Genomic DNA, 19,095 nt, shown 5'->3' on the forward strand with positions numbered 1-19,095 from the left:
CATCTATTTTGTTAAGTGCACCAGTCCCTCCTGCAGCAAAGCACCCCCACAACATGATGCTGCCACCCCCATGCTTCACGGTTGGGATGGTGTTCTTCAGCTTGCAAGCCTCCCCCTTTTTCCTCCAAACATAACGATGGTCATTATGGCCTTACAGGTTTTTTTTGGGTTTCATCAGACCAGGGGACATTTCTCCAAAAAGTACGATCTTTGTCCCCATGTGTAGTTGCAAGCCGTAGTCTTGCTGTTTAATGGCATTTTTGGAGCAGTGGCTTCTTCCTTGCTGAACGGCTTTTCAGGTTATGTTGATATAGGACTTGTTTTATTGTGGACATAGATACTTTTGTACCCGTTTCCTTCAACATCTTCACAGGGTCCTTTGCTGTTGTTCTGGGATTTATTTGCACTTTTGGCACCAAAGTACATTCATCTCTAGGAGGCAGAACACGTCTCCTTCCTGTGTGGTATGAAGGCTGCGTGGTCCCAAGGTGTTTATACTTGCGTACTATTGTTTGTACAGATGAACGTGGTACCTTCAGGCGTTTGGAAATGTTTCCCAAGGATGAACCAGACTTGTGGAAGTCTACAATTCTTTTTCTGGGGTCTTGGCTGATTATTTATTTTCCCATGATGTAAAGCAAAGAGGTACTGAGTTTGAAGGCAGGCCTTGAAATACATCCACAGGTACACCTCCATTTGACTCAAATTATGTCATTGAGCCTATCAGAAGCTTCTAAAGCCATGACATAAGCTTCTGGAATTTTCCGAGCTGTAGATTACAACACTGGCCCCTTGTAGTGAATACCAGACAATAGATTACAACACTGGCCCCTTGTAGTGAATACCAGAAAATAGATTACAACACTGGCCCCTTGTAGTGAATACCAGACAATAGATTACAACACTGGCCCCTTGTAGTGAATACCAGACAATAGATTACAACACTGGCCCCTTGTAGTGAATACCAGACAATAGATTACAACACTGGCCCCTTGTAGTGAATACCAGACAATAGATTACAACACTGGCCCCTTGTAGTGAATACCAGACAATAGATTACAACACTGGCCCCTTGTAGTGAACACATGACATTGGAAGTACAGATAGGATGACTCAACATATGTCTGGTAAACCCAGCTGAAGAGAAGACATTTTGGAGACCACCACCCCTTGTAGTGTAGTGTCTGAGGGTCAAGCAATAGGGCTGGTTTCCACAACACATTTTTAGCCTAGTCCTCGACTAAAAATATTCTCCATTGAAAAGTGATTCTTAGTCCAAAACCATTGGCTTAATCTGTGGTTTAATCTGGCCCCTAAATACCGTAACAGTGAACAAGGCAGCTGAAATGTCACCATGCATCTAGGAAAGCCACTCCTGATGTAGGACAGACACTGGATGTATTGGGGTGGAGGGGCACTGGTCCTTTAACAGTGTGTGTGTTGACTCCGTCTGCTCTATGTTTAACCATGATAAGAGAGAGGGGGGATGAGGGACTGGAGCTGGAGGAGGCTTGGTGACTGGAGCTGGAGGAGGCTTGGTGACTGTCTGCTCTATGTTTAACCATGATAAGAGAGAGGGGGGATGAGGGACTGGAGCTGGAGGAGGCTTGGTGACTGTCTGCTCTATGTTTAACCATGATAAGAGAGAGGGGGATGAGGGACTGGAGCTGGAGGAGGCTTGGTGACGGTCTGCTCTATGTTTAACCATGATAAGAGAGAGAGGGGGGTGAGGGACTGGAGCTGGAGGAGGCTTGGCGACTGTCTGCTCTATGTTTAACCATGATAAGAGAGAGGGGGATGAGGGACTGGAGCTGGAGGAGGCTTGGTGACTGTCTGCTCTATGTTTAATCATGATGAGAGAGGGGGGATGAGGGACTGGAGCTGGAGGAGGCTTGGTGACTGTCTGCTCTATGTTTAACCATGATAAGAGAGAGGGGGATGAGGGACTGGAGCTGGAGGAGGCTTGGTGACTGTCTGCTCTATGTTTAATCATGATAAGAGAGAGAGGGGGATGAGGGACTGGAGCTGGAGGAGGCTTGGCGACTGTCTGCTCTATGTTTAACCATGATAAGAGAGAGGGGGGATGAGGGACTGGAGCTGGAGGAGGCTTGGTGACTGTCTGCTCTATGTTTAACCATGATAAGAGAGAGAGGGGGGTGAGGGACTGGAGCTGGAGGAGGCTTGGTGACTGTCTGCTCTATGTTTAATCATGATAAGAGAGAGAGGGGGATGAGGGACTGGAGCTGGAGGAGGCTTGGTGACTGTCTGCTCTATGTTTAACCATGATAAGAGAGAGAGGGGGATGAGGGACTGGAGCTGGAGGAGGCTTGGTGACTGTCTGCTCTATGTTTAATCATGATAAGAGAGAGAGGGGGATGAGGGACTGGAGCTGGAGGAGGCTTGGTGACTGTGCATAAACTGAATGAGTGATGGTATTTACAGAGTAAAAATAACATCAGTTCCAGTTTGGAGAATCCCCTGCTCAGGCCTCAGTACAGCTATTGATCATCAACAAGAGAACGACACACTGCTTTACAAGCCAACACTAAGACCACAGAGAGGGGGAGGGGGGGGGGGGGGAGACAGCGGCAGACCGAGTCCAACACTCAATTACTCTGTGCTCATCATTCCAGCTGCAAGCCCCTTTGTTGGTTGTATGTGTGTGCAAGCCCCTTCGTGTGTGTGTGTGTGTGTCTCACACACACACGTCTCTATCCATGTGTGTGTTTCTCTAGGTTGTGTCCTCACCAGTTGGAACTCCCTGCGTCTGTCGTAGGCGTCCTGGATGCCCGTGTCGGCCCACAGGGCCCGGATGGAGGGCAGGTGCTGCAGGAAGACGCTGGTCTCCACCATGCCGTGGGCCATCCTGGCCGACCTCGTGTCAAACGCCATCATGGTCTCTCCGTGCCTCTGGTTGGACGCCTCGCCCCACGGGATGTGGAGCTTTTCTCTGGCATCCACCAACACACGCACCCCTGGGAGGGAGAGAGTTGAGTGACTGTGTTAGCCGACTGAGCTAATGACTAGGCGTGAAGTAGATTAACCTCTTACATCTATGGGGGCGCTATTTCATTTTTGGATGAAAAACGTTCCCGTTTTAAACAAGATATTTTGTCACAAAAAGATGCTCGACTATGTTTTCTTTCGAATGGTATCAATTATATGCAATCTGACGTGTCCAGAAATACCAAGATATTCTCTGTGCGTGCCCTAGAACGTGAGCTTCAGGCAAAACCAAGATGAGATGGCATCCAGGAAATGACAAGGATTTTTGAGGCTCTGTTTTCCATTGTCTCCTGTCGTTTCCCCAAGGTGTCTGCAGCATTGTGACGTATTTGTGGGCAGATCATTGGAAGATTGACCATAAGAGACCACATTTACCAGGTGTCCGCCCGGTGTCCTGCGCCGAAATTGGTGCGCAAAAGTCACCTGCCAGTATTTTTCCATGCGATACAGAGAGGAAAGCAAGCTTCCACAAACTGCATATCAATGAAGAGATATGTGAAAAAACACCTTGAGGATTGATTCCAAACAACGTTTGCCATGTTTCGGTCGATATTATGTAGTTAATCCGGAAAAGTTTTACGTTGTAGGTGACTGAATTTTCGGTTCGTTTCGGTAGCCATACGCAATGTAGAAAACGGAACGATTTCTCCTACACACAGACGCTTTCAGGAAAAACTGCGCATTTGGTATGTAACTGTCTCCTCATTGAAAACATCAGAAGCTCTTCAAAGGTAAATGATTTTATTTATTTGGTTATCTGGTTTTTGTGAAAATGTTGCGTGCTAAATGCTACTCAAAATGCTATGCTAGCTTTGCATACACAAAGTCAATTTCTATGGTTCAAAAGCATATTTTGAAAATCTGAGATGACAGTGTTGTTAAGAAAAGGCTAAGCTTGAGAGCAGACGCATTATTTTCATTTTATTTGCGATTTTCAGAAATCGTTAACGTTGCGTTATGCTAATGAGCCTGAGGCTTTAGTCACAAACCCGGATCCGGGATGGGGAGTTTCAAGAATTTAAGTAGAAGGTCATGCTTCCACCAACACCCCTAGAGAGAGACCGAGGGGGGGTGGAGGGAGACCGAGGGGGAGAGATCGGGGGAGCGAGCGGGAGAGACTGGGGGAGCGAAGGGGAGGGACCAAGAGGGAGCGAGACCTAGCGGGGAGCAAGACTGAGGGGGTGTGAGACCGAGAGGGACCGAGAGGGATCGAGACCGAGGGGGAGCGAGACCGAGAGGGAGCAAGGCCGAGGGGAAGCGAGGCCGAGGGGAAGCGAGACCGAGCGACCGAGGGGGAGCGAGGCCGAGCGACCGAGGGGGAGCGATACGGAGAGACCGAGGGGGAGCGAGACGGAGAGACCGAGGGGGAGCGAGACGGAGAGACCGAGGGGGAGCGAGACGGACCGAGAGGGAGGGAGGGGGAATCAAAGGGGAGAGCGAGCAAGGTATCACATACCAGTCACACATACAAACCCGTTTCTTCTGTAGTGCAAGAACACACTCAAACACCCTAACATGGCCTTTATCCTTGTGGGGACACACCAGTCTTTCCCATTCCAACTCCTAACCCTAACATGGCCTTTATCGTTGTCTGGACACAAGTCTTTCCAACTCCTAACCCTAACATGGCCTTTATCCTTGTGGGGACACAAGTCTTTCCAACTCCTAACCCTAACATGGCCTTTATCCTTGTGGGGACACCAGTCTTTCCCATTCCAACTCCTAACCCTAACATGGCCTTTATCCTTATGGGGACACAACAGTCTTTACAACTCCTAACCCTAACATGGCCTTTATCCTTGTGGGGACACCAGTCTTTCCAACTCCTAACCCCAACATGGCCTTTATCCTTGTGGGGACACCAGTCTTTCCTATTCCAACTCCTAACCCTAACATGGCCTTTATCCTTATGGGGACACAACAGTCTTTACAACTCCTAACCCCAACATGGCCTTTATCCTTGTGGGGACCTGGGGAATATATGTCCCCGAGAGAGCGAGAGTTCCTTCTTTTACTATCCTTGTGGGGACCTCAGTGGAATTCCGGTACCCATGAGGACAGCAATACAAACACACCACAGTAGTCCTCCAGACAGAGCCAAGACGTGTCCCAAACAGTACCCTATTCCCTATATACAGCACTACTTTTGACCAGAGACCGATGGTAGTTCACTTAATAGTGAATAGGGTGCCATTTGGGAGTGACTTTAGGGGTGTAATTGGGTTCCACTGTTTCTCTGGTATATAAAACAGGGCTGTCCTCCTGAAACACACAGCCAGCTCACCCCTACACTGGTGACGCTATGGCTTAACCCGTGGCGTTAGGGTAGCCTAGTGGTTAGAGGGGCGTTAGGGTAGCCTAGTGGTTAGAGGGGCGTTAGGGTAGCCTAGTGGTTAGAGGGGCGTTAGGGTAGCCTAGTGGTTAGAGGGGCGTTAGGGTAGCCTAGTGGTTAGAGGGACGTTAGGGTAGCCTAGTGGTTAGAGGGACGTTAGGGTAGCCTAGTGGTTAGAGGGACGTTAGGGTAGCCTAGTGGTTAGAGGGACGTTAGGGTAGCCTAGTGGTTAGAGGGACGTTAGGGTAGCCTAGTGGTTAGAGGGACGTTAGGGTAGCCTAGTGGTTAGAGGGGCGTTAGGGTAGCCTAGTGGTTAGAGGGGCGTTAGGGTAGCCTAGTGGTTAGAGGGGCGTTAGGGTAGCCTAGTGGTTAGAGGGGCGTTAGGGTAGCCTAGTGGTTAGAGGGGCGTTAGGGTAGCCTAGTGGTTAGAGGGGCGTTAGGGTAGCCTAGTGGTTAGAGGGACGTTAGGGTAGCCTAGTGGTTAGAGGGGCGTTAGGGTAGCCTAGTGGTTAGAGGGGCGTTAGGGTAGCCTAGTGGTTAGAGGGGCGTTAGGGTAGCCTAGTGGTTAGAGGGGCGTTAGGGTAGCCTAGTGGTTAGAGGGACGTTAGGGTAGCCTAGTGGTTAGAGGGACGTTAGGGTAGCCTAGTGGTTAGAGGGACGTTAGGGTAGCCTAGTGGTTAGAGGGACGTTAGGGTAGCCTAGTGGTTAGAGGGACGTTAGGGTAGCCTAGTGGTTAGAGGGACGTTAGGGTAGCCTAGTGGTTAGAGGGACGTTAGGGTAGCCTAGTGGTTAGAGGGACGTTAGGGTAGCCTAGTGGTTAGAGGGACGTTAGGGTAGCCTAGTGGTTAGAGGGACGTTAGGGTAGCCTAGTGGTTAGAGGGACGTTAGGGTAGCCTAGTGGTTAGAGGGACGTTAGGGTAGCCTAGTGGTTAGAGGGACGTTAGGGTAGCCTAGTGGTTAGAGGGACGTTAGGGTAGCCCAGTGGTGACCAGAGTGTGTGGTGACCAGAGTGTGTGGTGACCAGAGTGTGTGCGTGACACCAACTGGTGGTGATGGAGGTGGTGTGCTGACCAGAGTGTGTGCGTGACACCAACTGGTGGTGATGGAGGTGGTGTGCTGACCAGAGTGTGTGCGTGACACCAACTGGTGGTGATGGAGGTGGTGTGGTGACCAGAGTGTGTGCGTGACACCAACTGGTGGTGATGGAGGTGGTGTGGTGACCAGAGTGTGTGCGTGACACCAACTGGTGGTGATGGAGGTGGTGTGGTGACCAGAGTGTGTGCGTGACACCAACTGGTGGTGATGGAGGTGGTGTGGTGACCAGAGTGTGTGCGTGACACCAACTGGTGGTGACGGAGGTGGTGTGGTGACCAGAGTGTGTGCGTGACACCAACTGGTGGTGACGGAGGTGGTGTGTGGTTCCTGTGGTGAGAGGTGGGGCCCTCCTCCCCTTCCTTTCTACTCTCTGTCAAACACACACATCCTGAGACAGACAGCTCTGACAGTCTAACCTGGGTCGACTACCCTCCTTGACCTGGCCTTGGCCTCTCTCTCTCTCTGGGGAGATACTAGGAACCAGACAGACCAGTTCATGTCCTGCTGAAACTCAGAGTCCAAGTCAGTGTTGTTGAAGACAGGGCTGACACGGATAGCCCAGTCACCCAGACCTGACAGACTGAGTCAAGGCAGGTCTACGGGAGGAGGCCCATAGATACCGTATCTATGGAGTTTGATAAAACTTGGTTTGAGGTTTAGAATTTCAAAAACGGCCACCATGTTGCCGAAGGTTCTGTGACAGAATGTTATTGTCTTCAAGGAACGTTTGGTGCCAACCAGGATGGGGCTCTGTAACGTCTCCAAATGCCAGGTTATACCACTCTACAGTAAGGAGTCATATATATATATACACACACATGGCACTGGTCTAAAGTAGTGCACTATAAAGAGAATAGGGTGTAATTTTGGATGAACGACAAGCACAGTACAGGGACTACTACTACAGCCATAGAGGTTTTAACATTGTGTTAACTGACAGTAGTGATAAACAGAGAAGGACTAAAGGCACTGATAAGTAGACTGCCAGCTACAGACCACAAATAAGGAGTAGTATAATTAGACTGGCTGCCAGCTACAGACCACTGATAAGGAGAAGTATAATTAGACTGGCTGCCAGCAACAGACCACTGATAAGGAGTAGTATAATTAGACTGGCTGCCAGCTACAGACCACTAATAAGGAGTAGTATAATTAGACTGGCTGCCAGCTACAGACCACTAATAAGGAGTAGTATAATTAGACTGGCTGCCAGCAACAGACCACTAATAAGGAGTAGTATAATTAGACTGGCTGCCAGCTACAGACCACTGATAAGGAGTAGTATAATTAGACTGGCTGCCAGCTACAGACCACTAATAAGGAGTAGTATAATTAGACTGACTGCCAGCTACAGACCACTAATAAGGAGTAGTATAATTAGACTGGCTGCCAGCTACAGACCACTAATAAGGAGTAGTATAATTAGACTGGCTGCCAGCTACAGACCACTAATAAGGAGTAGTATAATTAGACTGGCTGCCAGCTACAGACCACTGATAAGGAGTAGTATAATAAGAACTGGCTGCCAGCTACAGACCACTAATAAGGAGTAGTATAATTAGACTGGCTGCCAGCTACAGACCACTGATAAGGAGTAGTATAATTAGACTGGCTGCCAGCTACAGACCACTGATAAGGAGTAGTATAATTAGACTGGCTGCCAGCAACAGACCACTGATAAGGAGTAGTATAATTAGACTGGCTGCCAGCTACAGACCACTAATAAGGAGTAGTATAATTAGACTGGCTGCCAGCAACAGACCACAAATAAGGAGTAGTATAATTAGACTGGCTGCCAGCTACAGAGCACTAATAAGGAGTAGTATAATTAGACTGGCTGCCAGCTAGACCACTGATAAGGACTCACTCTATACCTCACCTCACCTCACTCACTAAACGGGGCTGTTTTCCAGGTGCTCTCTCTCACTCACTAAACGGGGCTGTTTTCCAGGTGCTCTCACTCACTCACTAAACGGGGCTGTTTTCCAGGTGCTCTCTCTCACTCACTAAACGGGGCTGTTTTCCAGGTGCGCTCTCTCACTCACTAAACAGGGCTGTTTTCCAGGTGCTCCCTCTCACTCACTAAACAGGGCTGTTTTCCAGGTGCTCCCTCTCACTCACTAAACGGGGCTGTTTTCCAGGTGCTCTCTCTCACTCACTAAACGGGGCTGTTTTCCAGGTGCTCTCTCTCACTCACTAAACGGGGCTGTTTTCCAGGGGCTCTCTCTCACTCACTAAACGGGGCTGTTTTCCAGGGGCTCTCTCTCACTCTCACTAAACGGGGCTGTTTTCCAGGGGCTCTCTCTCTCACTCACTAAACGGGGCTGTTTTTCAGGTGCTCTCTCTCTCTCTCTAAACAGGGCTGTTTTTCAGGTGCTCTCTCAAACTCACTAAACAGGGCTGTATTCCAGGGGCTCTCTCTCTCACACACGGCCTGGGCTGTTGATGTAATAATGAAGGATAGGATCAATAGATCAATGGCAAAACATCAATCGCACGCATTAGGCCCCGATGCTAACGATCAATAGCCTACATCCATAGAAAAACAGCCGCGATGCTAATGAGGCATCAAACAGTAATGTATAAAAACTCAGCTAAGGGTTTCGGAGGCCAGAACAGAGAGCCTTCGGAGGAAGAGCAAGGGGCTTGTGGGTAATAATAGCTTCCTCCTTCCAGTCTTATCACTGTTTAGTTCCTTTCTCTGCAGAGATTCAACTGTCATTTCTTTGAGAGCGCACACACACACACACACATAAAAGACAGAAGGAGCTACAGAGACAGAATGACGGGGACATTAAAGTTCATTGATGACTAATTATTAAAGGGGGATTATAACTGCACCAATCAAATAGCTCTCTGGGGATCAATCAGTCAAATGAGGGTCTGAAGAGACTTCCAATAGGTAAAAGACGAGCAGGTCTTTCAGACAAGGTCAAACATCAACCTATTCAAAGGGTTTACGTTGTTGATGGGAAGCTGGACAGGCTGGGGACTGGCGGGATATGATATTACCAAGATACATATTGTATCGGCACCATAGTATGGCGATTCTATACGCATCACGACTCACCATGATACGATACGCATCACGATTCTATATGCATCACGACTCACCATGATACGATACGCATCACGATTCTATATGCATCACGACTCACCATGATACGATACGCATCACGATTCACCATGACACGATACGCATCACGACTCACCATGATACGATACGCATCACGACTCACCATGATACGATACGCATCACGATTCTATATGCATCACGACTCACCATGACACGATACGCATCACGACTCACCATGACACGATACGCATCACGACTCACCATGACACGATACGCATCACGACTCACCATGACACGATACGCATCACGATTCTATATGCATCACGACTCACCATGATACGATACGCATCACGACTCACCATGACACAATACGCATCACGATTCTATACGCATCACGACTCACCATGATACGATACGCATCACGATTCTATACGCATCACGACTCACCATGATACGATACGCATCACGACTCACCATGACACGATACGCATCACGACTCACCATGACACGATACGCATCACGATTCTATACGCATCACGACTCACCATGATACGATACGCATCACGATTCTATACGCATCACGACTCACCATGATACGATCGCATCACGACTCACCATGACACGATCGATCACGACTCACCATGACACGATACGCATCACGATTCTATACGCATCACGACTCACCATGATACGATACGCATCACGACTCACCATGACACAATACGCATCACGATTCTATATGCATCACGACTCACCATGATACGATACGCATCACGACTCACCATGACACAATACGCATCACGATTCTATACGCATCACGACTCACCATGATACGATACGCATCACGATTCTATATGCATCACGACTCACCATGATACGATATGTAGCGCGATTCTATATGCATCACGACTCACCATGATACGATATGCATCACGACTCACCATGATACGATATGTATCGCGAATCTATATGCATCACGACTCACCATGATACAATATGTAGCGCGATTCTATATGCATCACGACTCACCATGATACGATATGCATCACGACTCACCATGATACGATACGCATCACGATTCTATATGCATCACGACTCACCATGATACGATACGCATCACGATTCTATATGCATCACGACTCACCATGATACAATATGTAGCGCGATTCTATATGCATCACGACTCACCATGATACGATATGCATCACGACTCACCATGATACGATACGCATCACGATTCTATATGCATTACGACTCACCATGATACGATATGTAGCGCGATTCTATATGCATCACGACTCACCATGACACGATACGCATCACGACTCACCATGACACGATACGCATCACGACTCACCATGACACGATACGCATCACGACTCACCATGACACGATACGCATCACGACTCACCATGACACGATACGCATCACGACTCACCATGACACGATACGCATCACGACTCACCATGACACGATACGCATCACGACTCACCATGACACGATACGCATCACGACTCACCATGATACGATACGCATCACGATTCTATATGCATCACGACTCACCATGATACGATATGTAGCGCGATTCTATATGCATCACGACTCACCATGATACGATATGCATCGCGATTCTATATGCATCACGACTCACCATGATACGATATGCATTGGGATTCTACACTGAGGTTTTATTGAGGTTATCGATGATCCGAACATACTGCTCACTAAATGCCTGCTGCAGAGGGACGAGAGAGAGAGAGAGACACATAATAAAAACGAGTTTGATCAGTCATGGAAATAAAAGTGCTGGAAACACATTGGATCTCTATTTAAAAAACAGAAGATGGAGGCCAAGCTATAGGAGGAGAATGAAGACCGAAGACAGAAGATGGAGGCCAAGCTATAGGAGGAGAATGAAGACCGAAGACAGAAGATGGAGGCCAAGCTATAGGAGGAGAATGAAGACCGAAGACAGAAGATGGAGGCCAAGCTATAGGAGGAGAATGAAGACCGAAGACAGAAGATGGAGGCCAAGCTATAGGAGGAGAATGAAGACCGAAGACAAGCGCTACCTAGTAGCTAACGTTAGCTCCCCGGCAACTAAAAGCATTTGAATCGATATATAATATCGTCAAAATAAATAAATTGGATCCTCTAATGTATCTATTCTACTCCCATCCCTGGAAGTCAGACCGTGTTCGCCCCAGATTCTGCTAGACGGGGTACCTGAAAAGCCACTACAGCTGACAACATGAAAACAATGAATAGGCACTTATGTTTGGGGGGTGAGGTTTTGGTAGACTGTTTCCTAATGATTGAAGTACTGATGTTATTATACACACAAAATATACCACACACACAAAATATACCACAAACACACACAGAGGAAGTGATCACCTGAGCGGTTGACACTAAGGACAGGAGGTGTGTTGTACCGTTTCACACCAGTGGAATTCTGAGTATTTCCGTTGATGCAATCTCCAGTCATTGTTTTCAAATGACCTTTGACCTCTAGAGATAGCAACTAACAAACACCACCGAGACTCTTTCGTCACCGCCTGCCTCGGCTCTATCGTCACCGCCACCATCCATACCAGAACAAGCCCTGACCCAGCAGGAACACTTGGCTGCAGAGGAAGTAAAGGAGCAGTGGCTCTGCGGGGTACACAGAGGGTTTCTCCTGGCTGGCACACAGCAGTTATTCAATGTTGTGTCGAAGGCCAACCGACATTGTTCTATCTCTACACGACACAGAACGGTGTACCAGTTTGCTGTAAAGAAACAATCCCAATGTTCCGTAAGAGTCGGAATCACACTTCCTTTCTGGAGTCCCTTCGAGCCGAACAGGCACAGCTTCACACACACACACACACACACACACACACACACACACACACACACACACACAGTCTCCTAGTGCAGTAGTCATTAAGAGGCTGCGGGAGGGTAAACAGGATACAAACAACATGCTGAGACAAGGCAGCAGACTCTGTGGATCAGAGCAGAGGGCTGAGACAAGGCAGCAGACTCTGTGGATCAGAGCAGAGGGCCGAGACAAGGCAGCAGACTCTGTGGATCAGAGCAGAGGGCCGAGACAAGGCAGCAGACTCTGTGGATCAGAGCAGAGGGCCGAGACAAGGCAGCAGACTCTGTGGATCAGAGCAGAGGGCTGAGACAAAGCAGCAGACTCTGTGGATCAGAGCAGAGGGCCGAGACAAGGCAGCAGACTCTGTGGATCAGAGCAGAGGGCCGAGACAAGGCAGCAGACTCTGTGGATCAGAGCAGAGGGCTGAGACAAGGCAGCAGACTCTGTGGATCAGAGCAGAGGGCTGAGACAAGGCAGCAGACTCTGTGGATCAGAGCAGAGGGCCGAGACAAGGCAGCAGACTCTGTGGATCAGAGCAGAGGGCCGAGACAAGGGAGCAGACTCTGTGGATCAGAGCAGAGGGCCGAGACAAGGGAGCAGACTCTGTGGATCAGAGCAGAGGGCCGAGACAAGGCAGCAGACTCTGTGGATCAGAGCAGAGGGCCGAGACAAGGGAGCAGACTCTGTGGATCAGAGCACTGTCTCAAATGGAACCCGATTCCCTACCCTTCTCTCTCCGTGAGCCCTAAACTGCCACATTGAATTCAATTAGACAACTAACCATCAAGTCTTTGACTTTGGCACACAGAGCTCTGCTCAAACATAGTGCACTAAGTAAGGAATAGGGCGGCATTGGGGACTCAGAGGCATCAGCTAGTTAGTCAGAAAGGACTAAACAGATTGACTCCTGGAAACCAACCTGTTCTATCAAACCCAAAGACCATAGACCAGGGTTGCCCAACTCTCTTCCATGAGATCTACCGTCCGGTGGGTTTTCAGTCCAACCCTCTTCCATGAGATCTACCGTCCTGTGGGTTTTCAGTCCAACCCTCTTCCATGAGATCTACCGTCCTGTGGGTTTTCAGTCCAACCCTCTTCCTGGAGATCTACCGTCCTGTGGGTTTTCAGTCCAACCCTCTTCCTGGAGATCTACCGTCCTGTGGGTTTTCAGTCCAACCCTCTTCCTGGAGATCTACCGTCCTGTGGGTTTTCAGTCCAACCCTCTTCCTGGAGATCGACCGGCCTGTGGGTTTTCAGTCCAACCCTCTTCCTGGAGATCGACCGTCCTGTGGGTTTTCAGTCCAACCCTCTTCCTGGAGATCGACCGGCCTGTGGGTTTTCAGTCCAACCCTCTTCCTGGAGATCGACCGGCCTGTGGGTTTTCAGTCCAACCCTCTTCCTGGAGATCTGTGGGTTTTCAGTCCTGTGGGTTTTCAGTCCCACCCTAATTTAAACACACCTGATTCTACTAATTAGATGTTCAACAGGACCTTAACTAGCTGAATCAGATATGCTAAATTAGGGTTAGACTGAAAACCTACAGGACAGTAGATCCTCAGGAAGAGGGTTAGGCAACCCTGCCTGACTGAACAGGTGTTCATAGCACATACTCACAAAGCATCTCAGAGTACGAGACATTGCTGGTCTAGGATCAGTTCTGCCAATTAGATCAATGAATAACACAGAGGAGGGGGTATCTGATCCTAGATCAGCACTGAGACCCCAGAGGCTTTAAAATAAAGTTGTTCTAACATCTCCATTTAATAACTGAAAGAGATGACTCACGCTGGGAGAGCTCAGCCTAGATCCAACACCACCCGTCAATCCATCTATGACATCACAAGAGGAAGTGCAACACTCGAGGCCCCTGCTAGCTCCTCACGAGTCGGCCGGACAAAAAAATAAAAATCTGTCACTGTCATTAATGCTACATAACGCCTGTTGGCTCACACGACACCCTATTCCCCCATATAGTGCACTACTTCTGACCAGACCCCCTTATGGGCCCAAAAATGCAGTGCACTATCTAGGGAACCACACCTAGACTTAGGCTATACTATCCAGACATGCACTAGGCTGTTCTTCCAGAGAGACAAAGGGAGGGTAGATCGTATCACTCCTTAGGGATAAAATACAGTCCAGATAAACAGGCCCGTAGAATGTAAATAAGTACAACAAGATTTAGGAGACAGGGACAGACCATTTATTTAGCTAAAAACAAACAGCCCCCCCCCCCTAAGGTCAGAACTGAAGACTTAACGGAGGGAGATTTAGAGATGGATTAAAGAATTTAAATCATAACATGATGAGCCAAGGCCCTTTGTTTACAAATAGAAGACTGATGAGATAAGGTCCCTAAACACAGGCCTTTCACCACCAGGTCTATAGGCTACATCTATATTTCCTGTCTGAGGGACGCTGAAGATGAGAACAGAGCAGCGTCATCAGGGGGCTTCGTCCCCAAAATGGTGCACTACTTTATACCAGGGTGCATAGGGCGCAGGCCAAAACGTTAGTGCAGTGTATAGGGAGCCATTTGGGACGAACCTCAGGACTCCCACCATTCATCTGTCATAGAAGACAAAACACAGCGTTCCTCATTGGAGATCCTGCCCGGGCTTAGCCAATCACCCACAGCCAATCATCCATCTGTCTGTGTGTGTGTATATACCCCCCCCATTCATGCATTTCACAGTGAGGATATGACATCATGGTGTGAGGCTGGGAACCCCCTGCACCCCCCCATTCATGCATTTCACAGTGAGGATATGACATCATGGTGTGAGGCTGGGAACCCCCTGCACCCCCCCACACAGACAGAGCTACCGGGGACATGCTCCATGTCTGATGATCGAATAACAGTAAAGTACCCATCTAAAATTAACACAATGATTCAACATGGTTCTTTAATGGGAGTTTTGCGAAACGGTGTGTCAACAAGTGTGCACCTGTCAAGAAGACGTTAAATGGAAGAGTTTCGTCTATGTACGACAGATCTTAGATAAATAGCTTCATTGTGATCAACGACTCACAAAGGAAAAGTTGACCCAAAAAAAACAACAACACAATGACTATAATTGTATAGTTGACAATTCATTTATTTCCTCGGGACTGCTACACTAACAAACCAGCGTGTACCAGGAAACCTAAAGTAGTCTGCGTAATGAACAAAGTAGCCAACTATAGGGGGGGGGAACCACCCGGAGTGGTTTCACCCCCCCCCATAAAAGATGTTTGTTTGCATAACAGGAGTTATCGGACTGTAGTATTGCTGTACATCTCTGGTAATATCATTGACTCGTGTGTGCAGGGCTGGGTTGTCACGACTACCAGACCTTGGTATGACCATGCAAGTTGGAGGCAGAAATACCCCTTTCATGTTCTCTCTCTCTCCAGATTTTATACAGCTCGGCCTAATGCCTCAGTCTACCAAAACGTGACCGAAATCCACCGGTGTTGAACTTTCAACTAAAAACACTCAACATTCAGGGGGAGGATCTGACAAGTAAAGATGATTTACAGGAAAATAACAAATAGCTAGCTAGGTAAGAAACAAAGTAGCCAATTGATCTAGCCAGCAAGTTTGACAGACTGTCTGGGTGAATAGAAACAATTGGAATACGAGCGATCACATCTTATCGCCGCCTCAAAACAACATGGTTTCCAGTTGCCCTATAAAGGACGTAGGCGGTTAAAATGTTTAAAATGCTGAGGACAAAAAAAATAACTGACACATTTTTAAGAGGACGGATTTTTTTTTTTACGAAAATCCTGTTAGTGAAGGTTTATCAATAACCCGTAGTTCCTTGTCCGTCAGTCCTGATTGTATAATGTGTGGATATCTGTATGGAAACGGTGTGAAACCGGTGCCTATATGATGTGATCGACAGTGGTAGGCCACGTGGAAGCGTGTCTTGCATGCTGTTACCACGTTTACAGGCAGGTCGTGGCAACCGGCAAAAGGTCTCATAGACTTCAATAAGAGTAAGACGGCGGGTGCCAAAACGGAAGTGGCAAGGTTCGTGGTGCTCGTCCCCATGAGCAGCGGCAGCACTGCTGGCTCAGCACCAGAAGATGAAATTAGCTGAAGTCTTGAGCGGCCGTAGCACATAGTTGACCAATGCACAGAGCCGTAGCACATGGTTGACCAATGCACAGAGCCGTAGCACATGGTTGACCAATCCACAGAGTTTATCTTGCCAACCAATTAAAACATTTTAATGACAATATTCAAGCTGACAACAACCGGGACCGCTCGTCTCTACAAGGTAGACAGATTTTCTTGCAGTTCAACTGCCGTTTAGTGCTGATCATGTGCAAACAACTTGTTTGTGCCGGTTTGAAGAAACGGTTCTGTTCCCGAGATTTCTATCAGAGGAGGCTCATGGGAGGAGCTATAGGACGACGGGCTCATTGTAATGGCTGGAATGGAATAAATGGAACGGTATGAAACATATGGAAACCATGGATTTGACTCTGTTCCATTCCAATGAGCCTGGTCCTCCTATAGCTTCTCCCACCAGCCACCTCTGGTTTCTATAGCTACATATATTCACACATTATACACTGAACAAAAATATAAATGCAACATGTAAAGTGTTGGTCCCATGATTCATGAGCTGAAATAAAAGATCCCAGAAATGTTCCATACACAAAAAAAGCTTATTTCTCTCAAATGTTGTGCACAAATTTGTTTACATCCCCGTTAGTGAGCATGTCTTCTTTTCCAAGAATTGAATGTTAATTTCTCTACCATAAGCCACCTCCATCATTTAATTTGGGGGGGGGGCAGTATGTCCAACCCTGCCTCACAACCACAGACCACATGCATGGCGTCCTGTGGGCGAGCAGTTTGCTGATGTCAGCGTTGTGAACAGAATGCCCATGGTGATGGTGGGGTTATGGTATGGGCAGGCATAAGCTACCGAACAACGAACACAATTGCATTTTACAGATTGCAATTTGAATGCACAGAGATACCGTGACAAATTCCTGAGGCACGGTATCTAAGGCATCTGTGACCAACAGATGAATCTGTATTCCCAGTCGTGAAATCCATAGATTAGGGCCTAATGAATTTATTTCAATTGACTGATGATCTTCTATGAACTAACTCTGTGAAATATTTTATTGTTGCATTTATATTTTTGTTCAGTATACACTCCGCACCAACGACCAAGGAGTTACTAATTACATATTTGCCTTCAGTAACCACACTAAACATTGAACAGTTTATTATCCGTCTCCACGTTTTAATCCCTAAGGATGCCCATCCGAGTCCTCATATACGGCTTGGTTTCCATAACATGAAAACGTGATACATCTGATTTTTCTAAAATATGTGCAATGATGGTTAGGATATTCTTCATCTAGTTATATCCGCTGTGATTAAAACCATTTAAGCTTTCTGATTGTCAAACTAGCTACCAAGTTATTTCACTATGACTGTTCAAGATTCATGTTTTTAAAAACACTCAAATAAGTTTATAAATACGTTAAACTACAGCAACAAAGCTAGCTAGCGCATTAGTTAGCCAAAGCTTACTGCTAGCTGGGTACATTGCCTGATAAAAAAAAAAAACAGCTGATAAACTGTCATACTATTTTCCAACCCCTGAATAATACTGACATGGGACAAACAATACGCGTGATATCAGGAGATATATTCAGACAACTGAATCATGTTCAAAGGGAAACCCCCCGCTCGGGTCTGTGTGGCCTCATCTCTTCAAATCCCACTGGTGCACAGAAACACTTTCAAATAAACATGGGCGTTTCTTCTAGCTTTGTGTGTGTGTGTGTGTGTTAGCTAGCTAACTAGGCTAGCGAAGAAAACAGATGTGAGTGCGCCCGTCCTCCCAACATAGCTAGCTAGCATACCAAGTTACGGCTACTGTTAGCATGCTAGCTGGCTACTTCCCACTCAGACATCAACTCTTGAACAGAGCAAATAAGTCAACAAAGGCCTCGGGAGACAAAAACAAGTCACCAGTGGCGTTATATAAAGTACAACGAACAACCCAGTAGTACCTTACCTTTAATTACATTACTAAAAATCGTGGCCTTGAACTCTTCTTTGGCCTTTTGATCGAAGTCCTGACCATGGATGATGCGCATCTGCTTCAGGAAAGTGGACTTGCCACTTTCACCCGCTCCGAGTAGGAGAATCTTCACCAGCCGTTTCACGTACGGCTTATCCCGCGAAATACGTTTGTCTATTTCTTTAGATTTCCTTAATTGTTCTGCCTCGTTACTCGTGAGGAGACAGTTTGGAAAACATACAGATAAAACGGACCGGGACGGCAGGAAATCCGCCATCTTTGAAACAACTTCATCGATACAGTAGAGAGAGTTGGTTTGAGGCGAGCGACTGGAGAGTCTACTCGCGGGCGGGTGGGGCGGGGCGCGATTACGATAACGTGTGTGTGTGAGCGCGCACAGGGCGAGCACAATGAGGGGGTTCGTTTAACTGGCCTGGTTACCGCGGTGTGTGGAGTTTAAACCGGGTGAAAAGTGATTGCATTCGTTTTGGAACAGGGCTGCCTCTCGGGCCTGAGCCAGGTAACCCGCTCTGGCCGACGACGGCGAAGTCGGCTGAAAATAAAAGTGACGTTTTCAAGCACGTGGATTGATGAGGAAGGTTCTGTATTTTTACATGCGAAAGTGATTGCTTTTAATAAAATTGATTTATCTGCCTTCCCAATTAAAACTAGTATGACA

At 47.6% G+C, this 19,095-nt stretch overlaps 1 protein-coding gene across 1 annotated transcript in view; it reads right to left on the reverse strand.

Moving 5' to 3' along the window:
• LOC135538058 (guanine nucleotide-binding protein subunit alpha-13-like) overlaps positions 1 to 18,761 on the reverse strand; it is a 50,435-nt gene extending 31,674 nt beyond the window's left edge. The window contains exons 1-2 of the mRNA XM_064964051.1: positions 18,411 to 18,761; positions 2,749 to 2,975 (exon numbers count right to left, since the gene is read on the reverse strand). Coding sequence (XP_064820123.1) covers positions 2,749 to 2,975; positions 18,411 to 18,693 — 510 coding nt within the window. The 5' untranslated portion in view covers positions 18,694 to 18,761. The remainder of the gene's footprint in view (positions 1 to 2,748; positions 2,976 to 18,410) is intronic.
• Positions 18,762 to 19,095: the final 334 nt, after the last annotated feature.

Source organism: Oncorhynchus masou, unplaced genomic scaffold (genome assembly GCF_036934945.1).
Source record: "Oncorhynchus masou masou isolate Uvic2021 unplaced genomic scaffold, UVic_Omas_1.1 unplaced_scaffold_899, whole genome shotgun sequence".
Lineage (NCBI taxonomy): Eukaryota > Metazoa > Chordata > Actinopteri > Salmoniformes > Salmonidae > Oncorhynchus > Oncorhynchus masou.